The sequence below is a fragment of the Manacus candei genome, unplaced genomic scaffold, assembly GCF_025592945.1.
Source record: "Manacus candei isolate 608988 ecotype Guabito, Panama unplaced genomic scaffold, ASM2559294v1 h1tg000065l, whole genome shotgun sequence".
NCBI lineage: Eukaryota > Metazoa > Chordata > Aves > Passeriformes > Pipridae > Manacus > Manacus candei.
In genome coordinates, this window is record NW_026138113.1 from 6,937,804 (window position 1) to 6,956,229 (window position 18,426).

An 18,426-nucleotide genomic window follows, 5' to 3' on the forward strand; every position below is an offset into this window, starting at 1 on the left:
TTTCCCCCATCAAACAATAATAAGAAACTGTTCATGTTGCTAATAAAGTGGGAACTATTGAATTGACTGGATAACTCATCCCTTTCAGTTTCTGCCTGTTCACGTTCCTACTGAGGAAGAAAAGAACGATCCCATTCTTTTTGCCTACAGAGTCCGACAAACCATGGCAACGTAAGCAGTCATCAGTTAAATCTCTGAGAATTGTTCCTTTATATCCAGAAATTCCATATATATCCTAGCCATAAAGTGACATTTATTCAAGGCCCAGGTACTATATGTAGAAATTGCTCTAGATTTTCACTAAAAGGTGTCAAATTTCTATACTAGAACAACCTGATCGTTTTTACATGGAGCATAAGGGAGGTTGTCTTACATTGAAACAGAGTATGTTCAATTCATAGAAAACTGGAATAAATTTCTCTCTTTTTGCTTGGTAAGACTAAGTAGGTGGTTCGTTCTTTAAGGTTACAGGGCTGCATTTACAAGGTCGTAAATCGTGAAACATCATGACACTGCCATAACTCGGTTTCACAGTTACACAGAATAGGATGTATTGCTTTGTCCTACTTGAAGCAGTGAAAGAATGAATTATCATTTGTTTTGCATGTTAGAGAAGGGAAGCAGTTGACAAAAAGTTATCTTCGTTGAAGAAATTGATTTTTCTTTTTCCTGAATTTTGTTTCAGTGCTTTGAATGTGCCAGTCACTGATCACACTTTTGAAGATTGCAGACTGATGATTTCAGCAGGACAGCTGACTTTACCCATGGAAGCTGGGCTGGTGGAGTTCACCAAAATTAGCAAGAAACTCAAGTAAGGGAAGTTTAGCTGTTGGTAGCAGCTAATTACTGCAGATAATTACTACAGTGCTGCAGGTATCAACAAAAGGATAAATTACCTGACAACTGACTTGGCCTTGTGTAATATTGTGTATTTATGCATACATATATACATTTACATATATAAATTACGTGGCAATCAGAGATGAGAAAAATCCCAGTAAGAATTAATCCCAAGTAATTTTTGTGGGCAATGTAGCAAGAGGAAAAATACATTTTTCTAATCTTTTATGGAATTATCTCACCAGAGGGCGAGGAAGGTAGAGCAGTACCTATTTGAAGCACTTGATGCAAATTTAAATTGCTTTAGTGGAGAGGCACTGACAGCATGTGGCAGGAAGTAAAAACCCTCTCCAGCCTGAGGTTTCAACCAGTGGTTTACTGCTCTTAGTTGTATTGTGCAGCCATGTGTCACTAGTGATGTCAACTTTTTCTGACTGGATACAGTGGAATTTGAGGGCTGAACCACATAACCATACAGTAACTCCATCAAATAACCTGGCATGGCTGTGGGCAAATCTGAATTATGAGTGCAGTGAATCTTGACTTACTATTTATGTGCTAAATCATAAATAATGTCAAACTGTTTGGGAGAGTTACTTGGCAATACTAATCATTCTTACTGAGGTGCAGTGGTGTATTTCTGCAGAGACCAGATACTTCTGAGGCTGTTGTGATGCTGGTGTTAGGGTAGAGAGTCTGCTAATAGAGCTGAGATCTGCTTCCTCTTAGGGAAATACTCCCCCTAGAGCATGATGCTGCAAAGTGATGCTACGCCTGAATTTATGGTAATGAAAAGCTCTCTGCTAGAGTAGCCCGGTAATTGAACAGATGATTCTAGGTTTGGGAAGTTACTCTATGGAAGTCTGACATATCCAAGCATAGAACTGCCTGCTTTTAATATTAATAACCAGGGGGATCAGTCCTTAATTGCTGATTTAATATAAAATATCCAGTCTGAAGTACAGCATTAGAGATGCAGTGCACACATGCTCTGTTTGGCAGTCTTTTGTCTTTGAACACTGTGATCACTCCTACTGAAATTCCATCTGTCCGAGAACTGCTGTATAGAAATATCTTCTCTCCCTCATGTTTGCATAGCCTAAAATGGAAACATGTCAGGGAGCAGTTGGATACTTTTGCTGCTATTGCAAGTGCTTCCAAAGGGGGAAGAATTGGAATTGAAGAGTTCGCGGACTACTTGAAGCTGCCTGTTACAGATGTCCTCAAAGAGCTGTTTCTACTCTTTGACAGGGTGAGTAGCTGGTTAACTGACTTGTTGACAATATTTTGTTAGAAATCACATCCCAAAAGGATATTTAATTCACTATGTCCAGTAAATGCTTCTTGGTTAACAGTTCCTTTAGGGAAGATAGGTGACTCTTAGAGTTTCCTTCGTAAGTTTTGATGTAAAAACAGTGGTCAGTTTGTATCTTGGGACATGGCAACCATCTCTTGGACCAAGTTGCTGCACCAGTATCAGACAATAATCTCCATGCTGGTAGTGGCTGAATATTTCTTTTTGCCTAGCCCAGATTTTGAGCTTACATATTCATGTGTGTAGTTATGTACTTATGACAGCTTAATTAACTGATATAGTTGTAAGTAGATAATTTAAGGCAGAGTGAATCTAACTACAATGTTAAATAGAACACTAGTGTTCCTGCTGTATTTGTGAAGGGTGCTGTTAGAGTTCAGAGGGACTCCTCTTGCCTAAAGAGTCTAACTCCTGTGGCCTCCTGCAGCCATGAAGGGGCCCGTGCATTAATGTGATCATTTAGGCTTTCTCCCATGGTCAGTGCCAATCTCTCCCATTTTCTGCTTCTCTCTGAGGATGACAAAAATTGCTCTGTGGATGCCCTTCTGACTATACCAGAAGCATCAGTGACTAGAGCAGGCACAGAATTCATCTTCTAGGCACTCAGCATGTGCTGCAGTGCAAGCAGCATGTTGTCCTGCAAGCACTTATGAACTGGGGGTTTTCTCTTACCATAGCAGCTTTCCCAACTCAGCATCACTCTTGCTGATCAAGTTACCTTTAGCAGCACACCTGTCCTTAGCAGGTCATTGTGTTGTAAATGCCCATTAAAACCGTTTCAGGATTTTTCCAGATAGAAAGTTTTTACAAGCTTTAAAATAGGGAAGAGTCAAATGTATTTCCTGAATTGCTGAGTGCATTGAAGCTCTAGCAGAGCTGGGTCCTCATCTTTTCATCATCCTTACCTCCTCATCTTGGACCATTGGCTCCTTTGAGCCTGCAGTTGGAGTCCTGAAGGACAGTACATACATCAGAAATGTGGTGTGGCAACCAGAATAAGAACAAAGAAGACTCCCTTCATTTTCCTTATGTGGCACAACAGCACCAGTGACTAGAACTAACAAAGTAAGGCTCAATTCACTAAAAAGTTGAAGGGATGAAAGATTGCAAGGACAGGTGCAAGGCTGCATTCATCTTTAAGGAGATCAGTGTACCTGAGGATCAGTCACGCTCATGTTGCAGGACTCCTTTCAAATTGCTTCAGGTATGAGCACAGGCATTTTGAGACTTCCGCTCTGTGGCTTTCAGCCTCATCATTCTTTTCTCTAAAATGATTCCTTAAATCATATAAAGCTAACCATGCAAAGAAGAAAAGAAGAAAAACAGGTGTATCACCTGACAGAAACCAACGAAACCTAACTGGCAGCCAGAGACATGCACAGACCTGGTGAAGTCTAAGCCTGCAGATAAGCTGTGTTTTGCCCACGCCCAAGTCAGACACGATACAGCTTCGGAGAGTTACAGAAGCCCTGGATCTCTGACTCCCTTCAGTAAATCTTCACAATGTTCCTTGCTAAAGCTTTGCTGAGCGGAGGAAGTGGCAGTGGTCGTGGAGGGAGCCTTGCACGTGGCCTTGGAGGTCTCCTAACAGGAGGGGGTGGACACGGAGGGAATATTGGAGGACTCGTCGGAGGTATTGTCAATCTTATAAGTGAAGCAGCAGCTCAGTATAATCCAGAGCCACCTCCACCTCCTCGCAATCACTTTACAAATGTGGAAGCTTATGAGAGCGACGAGATCAGGCAGTTCCGTCGCCTTTTTGCCCAGCTGGCTGGAGATGATATGGAAGTGTGTGCCACAGAGCTGAGGAACATCCTGAACAAAGTTCTTTCCAGACATCAAGACTTGAAGACAGATGGCTTCAGCTTAGACACATGCCGTAGCATGGTAGCCGTCATGGACTGTGACACAAACGGCAAACTGGGCTTTGAAGAGTTTAAGTACCTGTGGAACAACATCAAGAAATGGCAGTGTGTGTACAAGCAGTATGACACTGATCAGTCAGGCACTCTTGGGAGAGCTCAGCTGCCAAACGCCTTGAAGGCTGCAGGGTTCCACCTGAAAGAAGAACTCCTCCGGGTGATCGTGCGCAGATACGCCGACGAGGACGGCAGCATGGACTTCAACAGCTTCATCAGCTGCCTGGTGCGGCTGGACGGCATGTTCCGCACCTTCAAGTCCCTGGACCGAGATGGAAGTGGGCAGATCCAGGTGACCATTGAGGACTGGCTGCAGCTGACCATGTATTCCTGAAGGCATAGCAGAGAAGAACAAGCTTCGTCTGGAAGATACACAGGGAAGGCTACAATCCTGGGCTGTAGAACCGTAGTCTTTTCCTTGTTCTAAGGCAGATGGAGCTAGTGGCAGATGGCTCAGCTTCAAGTGTTGTGACTCCTCTTGTGCATGCATTACTCTGCTTTTCTGAAGGGTTTGTGTAAGTTGTCATCTGGGCATAAGCCTGTCTCAGAAAACTAACTCTGGACTTTTAAAGTGAGGGAATATATTGAAAGGATCAAAGCTTGGCTATTTCTTTACGTAAAGTGGCTTGTGTATGAATATAACTATTATATAAAAAGCTCCTAAATTTGGTGTTGATGTTGCTGTTCTGATTTGTCAGCAGTCACTAAGCTTGAATAAAAGTCTGTTTGCCTGAAGGCAATCAGTGGTAGAGTCATGTAGTTATTTCTAACGAGGAAAAAACATTAGAGCTGCAATAACTGTAATGACCAGGGAATTTACATAATCATTTAATTTCCTTCCTACTGCTGCTTTTCATGCTTGGCTGCTGAAGCAAAACCTGAGTTGTATTGTCAGTTCTACCTGCTGGCCAGGGCAAAATTGAAAGCTTGTCTGAGGCTACTTTTACAACAATTTTCTCCTTCCTACAATTCTAGAAACTAGTCTTTTCTGTCTTTCCTTCAAGCTATAGTTATAATGCAAACAACTTAAAGTACTACATTTATATTTAGAGAAATTTGCTGTAATGATGCAGTGACATAGCAGACAGCTAGCCCAAATCAACCTCTGGCTATCCAAGTTAAATTTCATCAGGGTACAGCATCCCACTCTTTCTTGTTATGTAGTTCTGGCTAAGATGTCAACTTTTGAGAAAAAAAAATGGAATAACATGAACTCTCAAAGTTACATTTCTTTGAATTAAGGATTACACAGTTGATCAAAACAGCTCTTGCACAAGGAAAATTTCTCAGCAGGCACTGCTGCTTTAAATGAAAATTGTCTGGGGTGACTCACTGAGAAACACCACACAAAACCTGCAGGGCATCTGCATGTTAATGGAGTATGTGGTTTGGTTTTGTTTGGAAACTTCCTTCGCTTTGATTTCTAAATCTTGCAGTTACACTTAGCAAATAGTATTTTCCAGATTGATGATGTCTTCCCTGGTCTACTTAGAGAAGCCTTTTACTTGAAACTTAGGAGAAAATAACTTACAATTTTTGCCCAGACTTCTTTTCCTCCTGCACTTTGTTTAATAGCAAGCTGGGTAAAAGAAAAAGATTGATATTGGCCCAAGCTGTGATGAAAGAGGTCAGTTCCTTCCTAATGGCATTCACCCCACTCCCAGTTATCCAGTGGAAAAACACATAGTGCCATTTGGGCTCTGAGTAATAGAAAAGTGAGCACGAGGTAAAGTGTGATACCTCCAGGTGAGCACCATCCTACCAGGTTGGTTTCAGAATTTCCCTTTCTGACTGGTTAGAACTTGCAAGTAGCAACAGGTGGTGGAAATATGGAAGTTACAGCAATAGCCTCTTACATGATGAACCTGGATATGAACACAAGAGCTGCATCTGCAGTTCCTCCCCAAATGGTCCAGTTAGTTTTAGCTTCTCTGTGGTAACCCTGTAAGTGACTGAGGGTTTATTTACTAATAATTTATTTACCTGCCATGAATGGCAGGCACACACACAGTACACACTTGATTTTTCCTGTTGCCTTACATAGTAGAGAAAAAAGTATTGATGCAGTAGTACTTTGTACTGTATCTGTCTTGCAGTCCTCGTTGCAGATCTAAGTGGAGTATGCTTATGACAATGCAACTTTCTTGTTTTTCTTAGATTTACTTATATAAAAACACAACAACAAAATCCTAGTTACCATAGCATGCTATAGTGAAAAGAGTAGCAGGAAACTAATTTGCTTAAAAGAAACAAGAGTTGTTAAGGTTACTCTATGTTTTGATTATTTTATGTAACATAAATACAAATACCTAAATTCTGATGTTCCACTTTGCCATTCAGAGAATTGGAGCTCAGCTAACATGTTGCTTCCTTAACATATGATTGGGTACATAGGCTGCAAACACAGCTACTAGATGTGTGTAGAAAGACAGTTGCAAGTGCTTTTTTGCTGTGGTGTTCCACAAGCACTGAAGGTTTTCCTGCATTTTCAGTTCAACTCCCATCCCTTTTTACAAGCTACAACCCCATCATTTCTCCTTAACCAAAATGCCAGAGCATTTGAGAGTTAGCCAGCATCCTAGGGCTTAGTAAAGCTAGTCACAACATGATCTTGCAAGCGTAGTAACTTTATTTCCTTCTAAAATGGCTGAGTTCTATGCGTCAAACTGCACTCAGTTTTGATTATTGGGTTTTAGCACTTTAATGAAAATAATATAACCCTTATTTTGTCATTTTTCTTGTCATTTTTCCATGTGCAGCCACAGCTGTGCTAATTTCTTTCAGAAGTTGTTTTTAATTAGATTATTTTAGTTAAAGTTTACTTCCCCGTTCTTTTCCTGTGATACATATTCTTAACTTTAAAAATAAATTTTAAAAAAATATTCTAGTCACATCAAACAATCCTTTGCTAAGAATACATTCTACAAAACTCTCCAAAAATAATATTCTATGGAACTTTGAACAATTATTATTTACACTCTTTCTTCAGTTGTTTTAAAAGTTTATGTTTGTAATGTTACACTTTAAAGTTAGATCTGTTATCTCTGAGAACTACAATGTAGCCAAAATACTTAAAGTCCAGCTCTGCACCACAATGACAGCAGATTTGTAAATAAAACGGCATTTATGAGAGAACATTGTCCTTTCTAATGATTAAAAACTGTCAAAATTATATCCTGTAGACACATATGCAAGTAACTTAAAAGTTCATATCTTATTCATATGTTTGCTAAAAAGTTTCCTTGAAATTCAGAGGTTTTTAAAGTACAAGATGTTCAAAGATTGGTAAGACCATCAGTATAAAGAAGATAACAGTTGTCTGTGCAAAAGTCTTGCATTGGTTTTGAAGGCTAAATAAAATTGTACCTTAACAGTTTTAAATCCTGTTAAATGTACAGCTTGATGATGAAAATTACACGTATTTTGTTAATGAAGAACTATCTTAAAAGCTAAATTCAATTACTAAAATCCCTGTTTCATAGCACCCAGGATTTTCAAAGCACTCTACAGAGCAGCCTTAGTATTCTCCCCTGTCACATTGCACTGCCAGCAGCAGGAAACCCAGAACAGAAAGGTTAAGGCTGGTATGCTCAAGTGGGCAGTAGAAGTTGGTAGGAGAGCCAGAAATAGAATCCAGATCTGGCTGTTTGCTACAGATTTACCCAGGAGACCACCCCTCTCTCACTTGGCTAAAAAAGTTCTGTGCTGTTCTCAGACGTAGGGACTCCACTTTTTAAAAAAATGTTTTTCCTCTTGAAGTGCACAGCACATTATCCACAAAGGGAACTCTGCTTTATACTTCAGTTTGTTTTTAAAACATTTTTGATGAATGCCCTTATTGTGAAGGTTCCAAATGATGAGCTACAAGTCATCTCTGCTATGCTGTCATTAACTGCTCTCTGTCCCACCATGTAACACTTATAGATGGCTTTTCCCCAGACAGATGTTTCCCAAAACACTCAAGAAACTTTCAGTGTGGTGACAGGAACACTACTGACATATGCAGAGATTTCAACAGGCATCTGCCATTTTCCCTATTTGCAAATATAATGCAGCTTACATAAAATTATTCACACATCCCATCAAAGCAAACTTCAAATGTTCTGTTGATGTAGCTTTGTAGTTATCACATTGAAATGTTCATCCACATCAAAACTGGAATTATCAGAGAAGCTGTTCCAATGAATTCCTTGCCTTTCTGGCTTAAAAGGTAGGAGAGTTTATTGGCTTCAAAATAGCATGTGGGGCAGTGCATTTGCTTCAAAGAAAAGTTTAAGGTAGACCAAGTAGATTTGTTTGTCCTTTCACTGGCATATATGTTATTGCTGAAGGTTTGAACTCAAAACAACAGCCTCTCTGTTGGCCTGTTTATTCTGAGACGTTGCATTGGTCTCTGAACTTCAGCAAGTGCAAGTGCTGCATGCACTCTTACAGTCACCTTAAACACATGTATTCCAGTTCATCCTAGAGCCTTCCTGAAGGTCATATGGTGAAGAAAAACTTTTGAGTTGATTTCATTTTTTTTTGTTTGTATGTTTATAAGATAGAAATGGATACCCAATTTCTAGCTACTGAAAATAAATATATTGCCCCTCCAGCCTTAGTATTACGTATTCAGTGAGCTGTTAGTATTTTTTCCAGGAAGAACAAATACCTCTGGTGGGTGTTGTAAACTGTATTGGTGCATGTTGTGTATTTGATTTACACAACAGCTTTTAAAGGGATTTGCAGTATTAACTGTAACTACTGCCATGCATGTTTTGGTTACAGAATGGAGATGGCACCATTGACTTCAGAGAATATGTAATTGGTTTGTCTATTCTTTGTAACCCAGCCAACACAGAGGAGACTATTCAGATGGCATTTAAGGTAAGTTCAATTTAGTGTAAATCTGCAAACCTGACAAATCAAGACTGACTGTAAGTCTGTTACCTTTCAAATCATAAGTTTATAGCTTCAATCTGTTATGCAAATGTGAGTAATACTCTTAAACCAATTGACATTTAGAGTGTAAAGGAGAGGGGAAGAATTGCAGGCATCATAGAAAAGGGTTTCAAAAGCCGTGTGAAGGCACTAATGAATATGTAACTTGGCAGCCTAACTCCAAAAATGATTCAGCAGCACTTGTGGTTTTTTTGCCTGAGGTTTTTTTCTCCTGTGATTCTTCAAAGTCACAATAGATGGAGTAATATCCTCTTGTGGGTCAAGCCTCACTAGAGTCGTTATTCTTAACAAAGAGGAGGGAAAAAAAAATCAAGGAAAAAAAAAATTCGGGACTGGCACATCCAAAATTGAGCTGCATCTCAGAACTGGTGGCTTGTACTATGGTGTCTTGACATGGTGCAATAGCTCCTTTCACATCTCAGGTACAGGGAGGCAATACATGACCAGGGATGGCCAGGCTGTGCATCCTTGCCTTATTTTTTAGTAGCTCTTTGACACAGATTCAGTTACTTTACCCATTAATCTGGTCTTATGAACCATATGGAGCAATATATTGAGATATGGGTCATGTTCATCTTAAACTGGGCACTTTTTAGCATTGATGTGTACTTGGGAAGTACTAGAATTTTTATGGCAATCCATTATATCCACTGGCTTCTTTTTAGATAAGCACTACAACTGTTAAAAGTGATTTATGCTTTTTTAGGGATGTTTTATCAGTACAGATTCCTATGAAGAAGAAATTATTGCAGGAATAGCAGCTATTATTGCTGTTTCATTGTTTTGTTTTCCAGACTCCAGACTATACTGTCCAGTATCTTAACAGGTGCACCGATTATAAAATTAGTAATTTGTTTTAATATCCAGTTTCAGCAGGAAGCAACTGGTTCAGCTGGTAAAAGCCTGTTTCAGTCTGAGATGGAACTATGGGTTTCCTTTTGCTACTTTTTTTTCTTTGCCATTAAATGTTCTTTCCTTCACAATGGGGAAGTTTGCCTGTAGCAAGTACTTGAGAATTACAGCCATCCATCCCTTGTGTTTCTCAAGGGGTGATTCATAGCAGATGTTTGCTGTCACTGTGCTGGGAAGGATGGGATGATCAGCGTGCATCCACTGCCTGCATTCCAGGAACCAAAATTCCTTGTTAACTACAATAATTCCTTAGTGGGTGACCAATCACATATAGTAAATTTTAGGTATTTTATGTCAGAACATAAACTATGGTAAGTTTAATCTGATAAGGGATGTGCCATAACCTAATGAAAATGAGGACTAAAACCCAAGATATTCCAGTATAGAGAGGCTGAATCCAGTGGAGCCTTAGCATAGCTCATGGTGACCATAAACATAAACCTTTGCTTATTTTTTATCAGTTTTGTATTAGTTTTATCACTGAACTAATGCTGTGAGGTTTGTTTGTTTTTGCAGAATGTTCAAATCCCAGCTGTAGCATGAATATTGCTCTGCTAAGTGTCTGCTTAATCTTGTTCCAGAGAAAACACGTAAAATCTTTTGGAAGAGAAAGTAGCAGGGATGCAGCAGGTCTCCTGAAATCCCAGGCATTCTTTACAGATAACCTCTTGAATACTGGAAAGCCAGTGTGGGTGGCTGATGTGCACAGGCAAACTGATGCTGAAGTATTTGTACACCTTGTGTCTTTTCCAGCTCTTTGACATGGATGACGATGGCACTATAACGGAAAAGGAGTTTGCTTCTATCATTCAGTCAGCACTGGGGCTGCCTGAGCTTGATGTTTCTGTGCTCTTTAAAGAGATAGATGCAGATGAAACCGGGAAGTTGTCCTATGGTAAGTTAAGCCCTTTTGTAATGGAGAATACTTTGATAGTGAGTTTCCTTTTCTTCCTCCCCGGAATTCTCTGATGGTTCTCATACCTTGTTCCCGGGGAGAACTGTTGAAGCACAGACCTAGATACTTGTGTGATACTCATGAGATTCTTCAGAGGAAACAAACTGGAGATTAGCTTCAGTAAAAGAAGCAGGCACTGAAATTTTCTCTGATTCTACACTGTACGATCTAATTTTTAAATGTTTTTCAGATGAGTTCAAGAGTTTTGCACTCAAGCATCCAGAATATGCCTCACTGTTTACTACATACCTGGATCTGCAGAGACACCAGGTAGATCTGTCAGATGAGCAGGACAGTGAGTCACTCGAAAGCAAACACAACCCAGTCAGGAGCACAACCCTGGTCTCAGAAATAACACCAACTGCAAGAAATAAAGTCTGTCCTGAAAGCAATGAAGAGGATAGCTCAAGTACCTCTGACAAAAAGGATGACTGAATTCAGCTTTTGAATTCTGCAAGATTTTTTCCCTAGCTGTTCATAAGCACAATTGATGTAAAATTGAGATGGAAGTTACAGTTTAAAAAAAAAAGTTTCTTTTTTTACTTTCCTATCAGGAGGAGTTATTCCTGTTTGAGTGTAAGGGAAAAACCACTGTTCTATCCTTAATGTCCATATCACAACACTGGCAATGTTGTTCAGTGTCTTCCAAGTTCACGCTTCCACAAAAGTAACTTATCTTCTTAGCTGTGCTAAGGGGGATAAGAAGCTCCAGCACTGCAGTGGCCTCTCAGAATGGAGACTGAGGAGTCCACTTGTCTAAAAACAAATGGAATTTTTGGTGCTGCTCAATTCCTCTACGTACCCAGTATGACTTAAGGGAAAAAAATTATGCCAAAGTGTTTTAATTTGCAATATCCATTAGCCTTTCTCAGGTTTCTGAGATACAGAAATGAGTTACAGGAAGCTGAGAGCTGAAGCTGGTGGGTTTTGGCTATCCTTAGATTTCCCTTAACTACTTGTGAACCGGCAAACTTAAGCTTCTGAACAAGACATGCTGATTCACTGATGTTAGCAGAAACAACTTTAGGCTTAAAGGCTAGGTAAAGGTGGAAATGGCTGCACTTCTAACAACAGAAAACTAATTGGGTTTCCAAGATAGCAGCTCAGTCTACAGGAAAATGCAGACAGTAAGACTTAAGAATTAATGGACTATTTCAAAATAAATAGAATGTTGTTTACAGTAACAACTGTTCAGGATCACAGTAGGAGGAACATTTCAAACTCCAGCATATTTTTTCTTCTAGCAATTATCAAGAGAGGAATGTGACCTTGCTCTGCAAAATTTAAAAGGCAAATATGCTGTCAAGCCATAGTTCTATTACTTAGTATCTACTCTAAAGTTGTCTCCTAGAAACCATGTTTGCATTACTGTGCCATTACTCAGTGTGTTTTTAGGGTTTGGTTCAAAACCAAGCTCTTTCCAGTCAATGATTTGAGTATGTTTTGCCTCAGTCCTCTCTAGTGCACTGGAAATTGGGTCTTTCTTTACCTTTTTCCATCCTTCATCTGAATGCACTTTATACAGTATTTAAAATATATAGGTAGTTATGCAAATACTTCTAAATAAAAATTTGGAAGGTATGAAAAGACGAGATATTTTCAAATTAAAACAGAGATGAGCAAAGCTTAGAGAGTCTAGTACCAATAATAACCAGTTTTCAGCAGGTTTTCATATGTGAAATGATAACCTCTGCCTCTAAGTATTGCTTGCATTATCTGGCCATAAGCTCATTGCCATGTTTAATCTTTCTCTGTATATAATTGTGCCTATCTTTATGTTTCATGTGCTTAAAATAAATCTATATTTTTTAAAAGACTTTACTTGAACAGCTGAGTCTTTTTGGTACAGTGGGAAAGGGTACTCTGTCTATCACAAGGGGCTGGGGGGATTTTCAGGAAATCATGCTTGTGATGTCTTACCTTGATAAACACAATGAAACCTGAAGTTGGTGTTTTAAGTTCTGCATATGATGGCACTTTACTTTATGGTAAGGCTGGAGGAGTAGGACATGACTAATGCTCTTCCAAAGAGTTACTTCTGGTGACTGCCTCAGCAAAAGGGGATCTGATACAAAGAAGATCTGCAGATATGTGGAGAGAGACTTCCATTTTCTGATGGAAAATAAGGCATTGCCATTTACAGGTAAAATGAGTGACCTCAACCACAGTTTAGAAGTAACAATCTTGGCTTTGTGTAGTGTAAACATTAGGAGAGTATTTTCTTTCACTTAGAGAAGGAGAAACAAGAGTTACCCTAACCTGGCTGTACAGTTAGCTGGAATACATGTTACTTCCTTGGCAAGGATGCTTAACCAAAGTCCTCAGCTTTTCAACCAACAATAATCTTTTCAAAGACAACTTCCATTCTAACCAGTGAGAAAAAGATGGGTGGGCAAAGATGACAGAGAAAACCCCTTCAAGGTCTCGGAATGCAAAGGCTGCCTTATGCACACTCCTGTTGAATCCAGCCACATTCAGCACCTGGAGCACTGCTGTCCAGTACTGTAGCATATTTAGGACTAGTGATTTTATAAAAATCTGCAAGTCACACAAGTGCTTTGCGGTTAAAGCTAAAAATACTGTGTACATAAATCTACCTAGCCCAATAGTTTGAGGAAAGGCCACAAATGGGTTTGGTATGTAGCAGTGATTCAACTATGCTCTGAAAAGGAATTAGCTAAACACTAGAGACACTAACTCAATATACACACATCTGCTTGATGTGCAGGAAGGGAATACATTAATTTCTAGGCATCATCGTGCCTCAGGGAGCTTTTAAAAGGACCAAACTAAAAGCAGTCTGCAATAAACAGGCATTACATTAAGTGGCAGAGCAGGAACTAAACAGAAGGAGAAGGTTAAAAATGCTAAACAGAAAATGGATCTCAACTGGGCATTGAGGGATGACACCTTTCTGCCTGAGACCCTGTGGTATGAGTTCATAAGTCTACGGGCTGCTTAAGGATCATTTTGAGTTCTGCAGAGTAGAAAGGTATATTTGGTCCCATGTCATCACAGGAAACATCATTTACTTGATCAGCACTTCTCTGTCATGCTTTGACATGGATTTGATGATAAATCCTTCAGGGATACCAAAATAAGACACTTTAAAGTTTATAGAAACTCCACCAGTCTCAACAGGGGTGAGAATCAGATGAGGACAAGTCTATCACAAGAGGAAAACACAACTAATTCACAGGAACACAGGTCCATGGGCTGCTGTTATTCATGGAGTTTGATAACTATGGACATACACTATGAATAAATCTCACATTTTCTAAATCTAGGCTCCTCTTTCTGAAAACATGAAAGGCAGTGTAGGGTCACCTAGAAAAGTGAACCTTCCTTGTTCACCCTGGAACAAGGAAGACACAAATACTGTAAATCCTGATCAGTTTAAGGGAGGTGAATTAACAGGGTTTCCACTGGCCACACCAGAGGTTGGTTTCTGAGCCGAAGATCTTCAAATCCAAGAAAATTAAAAATATGTTTGTACTTTTGCTGCGTCAGTGTCACTGCCTAAGTAAGTGCAGAAATAGATATAACACATCCAGGTTTCACATCAGATCATACTGCTATAATCTGGTCCTAAACTGCAAAAATCACATAATTCCTGGCTGGTTGCTGTCCCTCAGTAGAACTATGAGGAATAGTAACTCTTCTATGGAAAGCATCTGAAAATGGGTCTCCTCTTTTCACAGTCAATAGCTGTGCAGCACCAGTCAGAGGCACCAAGTCATGCAGTGGCTGCTGCTTCTGAGCTTTTGTTCTCATCTGCATCAGAACAAGACAGGTGCCAAATCATATTCCCACAATGTTCCTGTGAGTGTTAAGTCCTCTTCCTCATCAACTTGCTCCCTAGCATGGGGATGGGGAGGAGGGGAAAGTTCAGTGATTCCTAAATGGTTTGCAAGGGAAATTTTGCAAGGCAGTTGTGTGCTGTTCAACCTGTTCAATCCCACTCAGGATCCTGTCAGGACTGAGAGCCCTGGGAGTCCAATGAAGGGTCATGTTTTGTGACAGGTCTAATGACCATTCTTAGGACTGCTGCACAGGGTAAGGGCTGCTTGGCCCCATCTGTCATCTCCCTAGCAATTCTCATCTAAAACAAAGTATTCCCTGGGCATCAGAAGTCTGAGAAACATTTGTTGAGATCTTTTTTCTATGGTGGTCAGCACACCAGGGCCCTATTCTTGGGTAATTCCTCAGGCACTGTGCCAGAGCAAATAAATACACCATTCTGCCTGAGCACGCTTTTGGTGGTGTTTGCATAGGTGCCAAGAGCTACTCAGGAGCCATGGATGTGGAAAATCGGGGCCTGAAGTTTAGAAACTAAAAGTGAAAAATGTCCCTGTGCACACAAACACACCAACGCTCTGGACAGTCTGCTGTGAACTGTTTGACAACAGCCTTCAACGAGGAATGCAGCCTGAGATTTCATGGGGGGAATCACACAGCTCTCACTTGGAGAATGCCATAGGAGAAATTTTAAAATTAATTTTAAAGAAGGGCTTGGGAAGTTTTTACTTCCCTTCCTACGCTCTCTCATTTCCTAGGAAGGTTGGACTCTGGTGAGTGCCCTTTGGCTTACCTCTTCCCTATCAGTTTTTCATCATTTGATACAGCCTACCTTTTTCTCTACTTTCTCCTTCCACATTTCCACCTAAAACATAGCTACTGCCGTTAGAAGTTGTATTCCACAATGATTAAAGTTAAATTGTAAGATTAAAATATAAAAATTACTGAATTGGGTGGGTTTTGGGGGCACATGCTTATTCAGGTAACTACTTGTACTGGCCTGCAGTAAGAGTAAACTTGTCAAAGGTTGCAAGGGATTTTAATGACATTGAATTAATGAATTTTAAATCTTTGCTCAATGAAATAACATTTATTAGACTGAGAAGCAGTAGGGAGACATTTGTCAGCAGTGCTTAAGTTGGCAGACTCTCTGTTACTATACATAGCCAGAGTGGCAGAAAGTAAACATCTTATAGGATTAGCAGCTATGTTCATAGCTGAGATGAAATTTGAACATTTCATTAGTATAAGATTGATTCTGACATTTCATAAAGCCAAAATGCAAACAATAAAATGTGTCTGATATAAATACAGTATGCAGCACTTACTCAGATAAAGTTCAAGAAGCACAGCAGGTTTAGTGCCATGACAAAGGAAATACAGAAGGGTCATTTAAGGACCTAACTTCTGCTAAGCACTTAAGTGTATGCTTAATCCTGTAGGTATCAACCAGATACTTTGTACTTATTAAAAGCAGACAACAATACTAATAATAAGAAAACAGAAAAAATTTCCATGGCTGGTTATTGGAACAGTGGTAAGAATTGCATCACCCTCACCAAGAAACAAAATATCACAACTGATTAAATTTTATTTATTGTACCATCTTCTTATTTTAGGATATTTTGTAACAACTGGACTGGTAAGACTTCAGAGACACATGACAATGTTATAATGGCAAATACTTCATTACCTTAGATAGGCACTACTTTTTAAGCCTCTTCCTGCTGCAACAGGTCAAAGGTAAATATATGCCCCCTTCCCCCCCATTCTCACATCATGATTATTCTAGGTTTTCATGCTCTTACATGTGTTACTGTACTTATACTAAATCAAACAACTTTTTTCATCAGTTAACTTTTTTGTTATAGAAAATAGTCTATTTAAAATCTTCTTTTGTGTGTTAAAATGAGGTTCTGGTGAGGCTCATCTCTAAAGCTACACCTGCACATGCATTGCTTTGTTCCAAACAGGGCATAGGTAAGAAGAGCATTTGTTTGTAGCAGTAAGAATTCACTTGCTTAAACCTGCCATTAAAGGTCTCTGCAGAGAGAGACTGCACAGCCTTTCCAGACAATCAGACCATTGCTTAACAATTTCTGCTGTTAGAAAGTTTTTCTCCTGGTCTAGCCTGAATACTTCTGCAGCTGAAGTCTTGTGTTCACCTTGCTTAAGGAGAATTGATTTGTTTCTATTTCTCTGCAGAGTAACTATTTATATCTGCACATACCTCTGTCCAGAGTTTATCATCACACCTGTTTCACTCTTGCATCTCCCAGCCTACCTTTCTTAAGTCAAAAACCAAAACCTGTTTCTTTTTTTATTCATAGGTTGTACTTTCTATGCTACTGGTTGTTTTCACTTAGATTCTCTGGAGAGAGAACTTTAGCTCCAAATCTCAGCAGACTTTTTTTGCAGTCAATATTCCTGCTCATACACACTCAGTGTTGCCAACTATAGAGACATGTTCAGTCTAAAAAACTGTTCTGTAACCAGCTTCCCCCTTTCTCTCTTCCTACAATTGCTCATTCCTACCTACTACAGTGTCTTAGCTTTATCCTTACTGAATTTAAAAGACCAATTTATCAAGAACATTTTGATCAGTTTAAATTATTGTTAAAAAGAGCTTTCTTACTTAAAAGAATGCCTTTATATCCTTTTTGTTAAGGATATTATCTTCCTAAAAGTTCACTAAGCATCAGACAGTGCACTAGAAGCAAAGCACTACAGATTAGAGAGACATGATGAAAGCTTAGAGGCTATAATTGTTCAAAAAGAATAATTTCCTTTTCAAAGGTAAACATCAGCCTTGCAGACAAAGATAAGGCCAAGTGCACAATTAGATACACAAGCCTGTGTTTCTGCTCATATCTCCTGATATCAAAGATTGCAGGAAAATTCAAAGTGCTTTCTTAAAACGTAAAAAAGAAACGAACAGGAAAAAGTGTAGGAGACTAGAAGGAGTCATACCAGAACTGTCAGCAGCTTTTGGAAAAGCTGTTTTCCTCCATGCCGGAAGTCTTTGAAACAGGAGATAACCAGCCATGAACTGCAGCAGCCATTCAAAGCAGAAATCATTTAAAATGTTTACATTTTGTACATTGGCCTTTCAAATGAAAGCATGCCAACCTCCATAATGTTGTTTAATTGCATGTCTTGGACAGCCCATCTCTTGTAAGCAGAAAATTTTACTGCTACTATACACCAGGGAGAGAGAAAACAGTGGCATTTTCACCTTTACAATTTGAGTGCAGGTTTAACTCAAAGCTGCACTAAACCTAAAACAACCTTTGAAATAAAACAAGCAGGATTTGCTATTGCCAATTTTAGAGGGAAAAGTCTATGCTTTATATAGTGGAAATTTCTCTTTTAGTAGAAATATACTTTGTGGACCAAAGAGAAGCAGCCCCTTGGACAACAACAAGTACTAGGAGATACCTTTGACAAAACTCTCCAATATTACTCATTTTATTACAGTGGACTTTGTGGCTCTAGGAGAAGAAACAACATTGAACAAAGTATTTTATGAAGTGCATAGTAGGAATTTCTACTGTTCCAGATATTTAACAGTTTATAAAGAGAAAGACAAAAGGAAAGCACCTACCACACCAAAAATTACCCAGGAGGGTACCAGCATAGCAGACATAGAAATACAAGAGTTCTGGCTCCTGATTACATGAATTACCCATGGGTACTCGTGGTGTCTCAAATCCCATAGTCCAATTTGACATTCTTTCCTTTAA

At 39.3% G+C, this 18,426-nt stretch overlaps 2 protein-coding genes across 2 annotated transcripts in view; both read left to right on the forward strand.

The window, feature by feature from the left end:
* The window catches only part of LPCAT2 (lysophosphatidylcholine acyltransferase 2), a 31,801-nt gene extending 19,100 nt beyond the window's left edge, over nt 1-12,701 (forward strand). The window contains exons 9-14 of the mRNA XM_051805880.1: nt 89-171; nt 686-811; nt 1,939-2,092; nt 8,845-8,943; nt 10,684-10,825; nt 11,076-12,701. Coding sequence (XP_051661840.1) covers nt 89-171; nt 686-811; nt 1,939-2,092; nt 8,845-8,943; nt 10,684-10,825; nt 11,076-11,320 — 849 coding nt within the window. The 3' untranslated portion in view covers nt 11,321-12,701. The remainder of the gene's footprint in view (nt 1-88; nt 172-685; nt 812-1,938; nt 2,093-8,844; nt 8,944-10,683; nt 10,826-11,075) is intronic.
* On the forward strand, nt 2,104-6,232 carry CAPNS2 (calpain small subunit 2). Its single transcript, XM_051805921.1, has one exon. It carries the CDS (start codon nt 3,659-3,661, stop codon nt 4,406-4,408), a length of 750 nt encoding a protein of 249 aa, XP_051661881.1. The 5' UTR covers nt 2,104-3,658; the 3' UTR covers nt 4,409-6,232.
* Nucleotides 12,702-18,426: the final 5,725 nt, after the last annotated feature.